Source organism: Heteronotia binoei, chromosome 11 (assembly GCF_032191835.1).
Source record: "Heteronotia binoei isolate CCM8104 ecotype False Entrance Well chromosome 11, APGP_CSIRO_Hbin_v1, whole genome shotgun sequence".
Lineage (NCBI taxonomy): Eukaryota > Metazoa > Chordata > Lepidosauria > Squamata > Gekkonidae > Heteronotia > Heteronotia binoei.
Window position 1 is genome coordinate 74,800,580 of NC_083233.1, and position 7,082 is coordinate 74,807,661.

At 43.3% G+C, this 7,082-nt stretch overlaps 1 protein-coding gene across 1 annotated transcript; it reads right to left on the reverse strand.

Annotated features, from left to right (window-relative positions):
* Nucleotides 1–3,292: 3,292 nt before the first annotated feature.
* On the reverse strand, nt 3,293–6,086 carry LOC132579027 (RNA-binding protein EWS-like). The gene is made up of 3 exons (XM_060249161.1): nt 6,046–6,086; nt 5,303–5,532; nt 3,293–4,232 (listed from the first exon to the last, which is right to left on the reverse strand). The coding sequence occupies exons 1-3, from the start codon at nt 6,084–6,086 to the stop codon at nt 4,054–4,056; spliced, it is 450 nt and encodes a 149-aa protein (XP_060105144.1). The 3' UTR covers nt 3,293–4,053.
* Nucleotides 6,087–7,082: the final 996 nt, after the last annotated feature.

Genomic DNA, 7,082 nt, shown 5'->3' on the forward strand with positions numbered 1-7,082 from the left:
ACACCAGGCTATACCACTTGAGGCCAGATAATGTACACACTGAAAGATTTTGCAGAGTGGCATCACCAGCTGAACATCTGAAACCACTGTATGGCACACTCTCAGTGGTGCACTGCACAAACATTCTGCCCCCCAATCCAAGTTAAGGCCTTGGAGCCTGCCTGGTACTCCAACCAGCAAGTGTGCTGGCCAAGAGCTATACTGACTCCCTAGGATCCCAAAACTGTAAGGTGAATTCCCTTGACTGTGGGAGCCCCCTCCAGGCTGTTTAAATTCCTTTTTAAAGTATCTTAAATGTTACATGAGCTGCTATGACAAGGGGAAAAATGACAGACAGCAAATTCCTCACCTGGAGTCAGTGCAGCACCTGCCAGCCTTCTCAAGCTGCCTTGGATGAGTGAGTGGGATTGGAGCCAGGCAAGAGTTGGTGATGGGGGATGGCAAAGTGGAGAATGTTCCTGCTTACATGCTTCCAATCCCAGCCACAGATCCTCATATACCACTTATGCAGACACAAATTGCAGGAGACACATGATGTGCTTGGTAGCTGACATTCTAACATGCAAGATAAATGCGCATCACTAACATGACTAGCTCTGGAGGTTGTCAATGACAGCATGTGGCAATGTGAAACTCCTGGCTGCCATCTAAGTGTCATGAATGATGTTAGGGAGACACTCATTATGCACAGGGGGAGGCATACCACGTGGCACCTAATACAAAATGGGGAACTCCAGGCAGATGTGACAATCACTCAGTATTAACTGTGTCTGACATGGCACTTCTCTAGTGCCAGCCTTCCAAAAATACCATTTTTTAAAAGCGGCATTTTATTACAAGCAAGCAAGAACAAGCTGCAGTCCACCAAGGGGGCTGGTATGGAGAGCCCTTTCCCACTGTTGTAGCAATTTACCTAAATCGAGATCTGGTCCTTCATCCATGTGTCCTGCCGCCCCAGGAAAAAAAAAATCACAGAAGACATTGTTAGTGCACGCTTTGCAGGCTGTATTACCAACACACACATAACTACCTATTTACAACCGCCATTTGATGGCATGTGTTAAAACTCAAATTGACCTGCACTGCAAAAAAAACTTGCAATGCACACCCTTTATTTGTTGCTGGGATCAGCTTGCCATTTTTAGCAGCCTTTTAAAACCATGACCTGATATTACACTTGGTTAAAGGGGCTTTCTTGGGCCAATCAGGGCACGTTTTTCCAACGTTACATTATAAAAATCCAAAACCTCTTAAATGGTTCCTTCCCCAAATTACAGAAGTAGTTTCTCTCAAAACTTCATCACCCTTTGTTCTGTAACCATAGGTTAAAACCTCATAGACCCCTAGGCATTGCCGGCAGTACCCATTAAAAGTCATGTTGTATTATGGCATTTTAACCACTTATGAAAACAAATATTTATGGCGTTTATTTTCTGGCTGCATTTTTTTTAACACTATCCCATTGTAATGCTCAAAAACTTACCACCAGGCTGATTGAAGCCACCTCGCTCTCCAGTGCTGCTGGGGGGATAAACGAAGAAATGAAGGCCTTTCCCTTTAATAAGCCAGTACCGCTCGGAGTCTCTGGGGCTCACTGGGAAGAAGGGCACTGGCTAAACATATCCAAACAATGCATCTGTCTGTCTCTCATCTCGTCACTAGGCCTTTCTTCAGGGCAGCTTGTTCAAATCTCCTTTACGCATGTAACCTTTGCTTGCCTGGGTTTAAACACCCCACTCTGGTAGTTGAACACTTTTGTTGGTATTAACAATGCAATACCTTGCCATGAAAAATAAAAATTGCGCCTTTTCATTTTTATTGTGAACACAAGATTGTCTGCTTGTCAACTCCTTCCTCATTATGCATATGCAAAGTTGCACCCTCAGCCTCTTGTGAAGGGGAGAGCAAACCAAGCCCCTGGAGAACCTTTAAACATTTAACAGTTTGGAAAAACAAGGAGAAAACAGCAAGCCCTAGAAAACAATTCTGATGACAGTCACTAAATCTTTCCCTCTAACTCCATACATTCAGGTCTCACAATTGGATTCAACAGTATCTGTGAATGAAGAGCTTACAGAATACACCAGGGTTCAAAGGTCTAGGGGTGCAGCTTTGCAGACACAACACAAAAAGCACCACAAAAATCAGTGCCCTTAAATTTAATACAGGGTGATGCTGCAACTTTTTCAGTTGCAGGGAATTTGTGTCTCATTAGACAGGTGCCACCAAAAACAGCACTGGGGAGTATATGAGAAAATGAACTATTTGTACAAAAGTCAGAGGAGGGAAAAGGACAGCAATCCATTAGCAAGTATTGCAACTTTAATCCGTAAAAGATTTACTGTACACAATTCCAAGCTGTTGCATGCAGCTTTGATTCTTTTAAAGTATATTTTTTCCTCTCCATATGGACACCGAGTATAGTCCCACTTTTCATAATGCTGCCGGCTGAGTACTGAGTACGGGTACTTTTTAAGTACTGAAGTGTATACAAGGCTCTCACTTTGTAACCTGTAGCATATAAATGTGACAAAGCATGTTAAAAAGTTTCCATGTTTAACAGCCAGTGAAAATATAAAAATATTGAGGCAATGAAAAAGGGCATGTTAAGAACATTGGGCTCCTTACCTGCAGGAGGAGACAGACACTGAAATGCATCACCACACCATGAGGAAAGGGCAGATCCCCTCCATCCTGCCCCCTTGATGACTAATCTACTGTTTTACGGAACGTGCTTGGGCAATAGAAAAACTTAAGTCCCACAGCAAAATGAGAACTCCCCCCTCCCCAGTTAACAGTTTAGACAGTTGGCATGGATTCTACAGGAGCAGGTTTTTTTATTACAAGCTTGAAAATGATGTACCCTGCATCATAAAGGGCTAAAGATGGTTTAAAACAAGAGATGTGATGATGGTCATTTCAAGTGTCTACATCTATTTTAAACACATCTAGGAATACCTTACAGATGAAATATTTTACACAACTATGGAGCCCTTTCCCATTCAAGCCAATTTGAAAGGGTTATTCTTCAACATGTTAAAAAGGCTAGGTCATTAACTGAACAGGTTTTAAAATAAAATCAGGTGGACTTCAATAAAGATTTCAACCCATCTGGATCCATTTACTCAAACTATGCAGAGTGGATCTTATGCAAATCTGCATGGTGAGACGTATTTTGAGGTGACCATGATCAATTAGTTTTCACCGTGAATCATCTTTCTGTACCCACGCCCCTTAAATTTTGTTTAACACTCTGCATAGCTTTAAGCTATGTTGTTTAAATGGATGGAACACACACGCAAAGACACCCTTCGTTTAGTCTCCTTGACCACACCTTAATAAACCAGTAAAAGATAACTGAATCTGACCAAGCAGATTTCTCAAACCACATTCGCCAGTTACAATGGCCAAACTGTTTTAGGACACCTGAGAGCTCCAATGGGGAGCTGTGTTCAGACTGGGCAGGTCTTTTAGCACAGTGCTTGTTTCTCTTCTAGGTCTAAAGGATCCTGCACACACACAGTGGTCACACTAGAGCGCTGGGCTTCAAGAGAACAATTCATCACCATCCATTCAGCTTTGACACTAGCTCAAAGAGCTACTGCCAAGAGCAAACACAGCTAGGGCGAGAAAATGTTTTACAAAAGCAGCAGACACCATAGTACATACCTGTAACATCAAAGCCCAGTGAAGGGGGGGAGGGAACATGGCATGTGGACTTCTTTGGAAGGGTGTGTGTGTGTTCAATCCAAAGACTGTTAAACCCACAGAGGATTTTCCCTCTGTTTAACCATGAAGGGAGCTGAAAGCTTTGCAATTTTAACACCCAGAACCCTGATCTCCAAGCCCCAATCAACTGCAGGCAAAATACATCCTGCTCCTAGTTCCCCTTGCAAGGCACTTCCATGGATTTAGCTGGTAGTACATCTACTTGCTATTAATAGATATTCTCCATGGAGAAATGATTTTGCATTTACATCTTTCAGCCCTTCTTTGCACTGCACACCCTATAGGGTAAAACCAAATTAGATGAGAAGAAGAAAAGGTTTGCTCTTACCCCATTCCTCCTCCTCCCCGCCCACCTCTGCTCACGCCTCCACGATCAAAGCCCCCTCTGCCCCTGCCCCAGCTATCAGGGCCGCTCATACTCCGGTTTTCTCCTGGGCCTGAAAAGCCTCCAGAATCCTGGCCATACACAGCCATGCTCCTGGGATGATCCTGAGGGAACGAACCTGAGGAATAGCCAATGTTGCAACATTAAACAGGCACCCATTCATTTTCACCTGACACACATCTTCCTACCATTTTCTAGTTAAAAGTATATTCAGCTTATTTATATTTATATTGTAAACTGCCATGAGTTTTGCAAGGGAGAAAAGGCAGCTACTAAATCTTTTAAATGAGTTTTAACATGCAGCTGATATCTGTGGTCTACAGTAAAGACAAGTCATTAAGACAACTACCACCAGTGTTCCCTCTAAGCTGAGTTAGCGTGAGCTAGCTCATAGGTTTTTAGCCTCCAGCTAACACATTTTTGTCTTAGCTCAGGAAGGATGACCCCAGAGCACAATAACTTATGCAGTAGTTCACAAGTTTAATGCCAGTAGCTCACAAAGTAGAATTTTTGCTCACAAGAACCTGCAACTTAGAGGGAACATTGATTACCACATATGCAAAACATCCAAAAATGGAAACCACCTGCAAACTAACCATTTCAGCCTTCCTTTACATTGCCGTGTTTTCCTGTGATCCATGGCTATTCCTACAGATCAACCTCTTAATACTATACTATGACCAAGTTCAAACAGGGGCATTTTTATCAGATCTCCCCAAATACATTTTTCTCTGAGGACTAAGTATTTTGGCAGACTGCGGCCTATTTGTAAAATGCCCAATTAGATACAATATAAAACCATAAACAGGAGGGGCACTGTTAGGTTGGCAAGTCAGCTAAGCAAACTGGAAAAAAACCTAAACTATGCAAAAAATAAACAGGACCCACCTGAAGCAGGTGATTCAATCCCAAAAATACCATGTTTTTACCTGAAAGTTCTGCTTTCTGAAACCCCAACTAGTACAGATTTAGAAGTTCAACTGGGTTCACTGTTAATGCACAGGACTGTTACAAATCAAGGGTGGCCATAATATCTGCAGGCCAGCCAGGGACACCTTGAGGGGGGAAGGAATGTGTGTACAGCGCAGCGGCCCGCTGAAGCAGCCTGTCGGTCACTTCCGGGTTCCTGTCCTGCATCTCGACCTGTGTTATTAGTGACAGGCTGTGATCTGGCCACCCTAGACTCACTTTGTTGCCCATAGCTGCTGCTCTGCTGGCTGTACTGGCTTGGAGCCTGGCTGTATGATCCAGTTGGAGGTGGGTAACTAGTGGGGGGCTGCTGCCTGTAGCTTGTCTGCTCCCTGTAGCTTGTCTGCTCCCTGTAGCTTGTCTGCTCCCTGTAGCTACTCTGTTGACTGTAGCTGCTCTGCTGGAAATAAATGCTCTCATCATAACTACCTGGCTCTGATGAGGAATAGCTGAAAAGACAATTCAAAGGAGGAGGAAACAGCTCTTAATAAAACACAGTTAAAACTATTTCAACATAGATAACGCTTTTCAATCATTGCTAAACATTTCTAAATACCTTACAATAGCCCTTCCCATTCTAAAATAATTGCATTAACTTAGAAAGCAATTTAATAAAATGGACAAAGTAGGAGAATGAGTGCTGAATTATTCCCCGAGCGCATCAGTTCACAGAACTCTGCAGTCTTGAGGTAACTTCCCATGGCAGACTGCAGCATCATTCTGAGAAGCAGGGGTCCAGAAGCTCAAGCCATACCACTGGACATGAAAAACAACTACAACTGATGAGCCTTCATATGACCAAGGGGATATAAAATGTAGAAGAAGTTGGTTGTTCCTAACCAAGAACTAAAGCACCCCTATACGGCATAACATTTGCCTATAACTTTTTCCACCAAGAACACTAACCAATATTCTATTTGGGCGGGGGGGAAGGGGGGAAATGAGAATTTAGGAAGACTTACCTGGTGGAAGGATAGGATGGAGGTGCAGTAACTGGCTGCATGGGGTAACTGCCAGGCACCTGATAAAAACAGGTTTCTTACCTGTAACTTATGATCTTCGAGTGGTCATCTGTGCAATCACACACATGGGTTTAGCCGCCAGGACAAACCCTACGTCGGAGATTTTAAAAGCTAGCCTAAGCGTTATTTTTTGGCGCGCGTTTCCTCCCGCCCTGGGGAGCAGGCATCCACTGCGCATGCCTGGAGCGGGGGAAGAGCGCTCCACCCACCCAGTTTCTTTCCCGCCGCTGTCAAGTGGCAAGTAGGAGATATCAGGTAATCTAAGGAACCAGCAGCGGGGATGGCTGGGCGGGCGTGTGTGACTGCACAGATGACCACTCGAAGATCATAAGTTACAGGTAAGAAACCTGTTTATCTTCTTCGTGGTCTCTGTGCAGTCCCACACATGGGTGACTGATAAGCTGAACTGCACGGAGGTGGGTGCTGGTCCTGGAAGAAAAACTTCATAGGTTATACATGTATCAGTCCAACCATCGACGCCAGTTATGTCCTTTTTGGGACAGACCTGGTTCCCTCCAGGCTTGCCTAAAGAAAATTTTAAGAGCTGGAGGAAGGCAAATATTATTAGAATTTCGGACATTAGCTCAAAGGGAAAACTATTTACACGCACGCAACTGGAAGCTAAGTTTAATGTTGTAATTCCTTGGTATGAGTACCATCAATTACATGATGCTCTTAAACAAGTGATCCCTGTGATGCAACCTATTAGCCAGCTAAATGCCTTTGAGAAATTAATCTATGAGGAAAAAACGAGAATGAAAGGTGTAATTGCAAAGTTGTATTATTTATTAAATCAGAAAAATTGGATACAGCCCTCATCTCAGCAAAATGCGTGGAGTAAAGATTGTAAATCGCAATGGTCAGAAGAACAGTGGCACACAATTTGGACGTCATCTGTATGCAAATCCAAATGCACTAACTTTAAACTGCAACAATATAAATTAGTATCAAGATGGTACTTAACTCCACAAATTGTA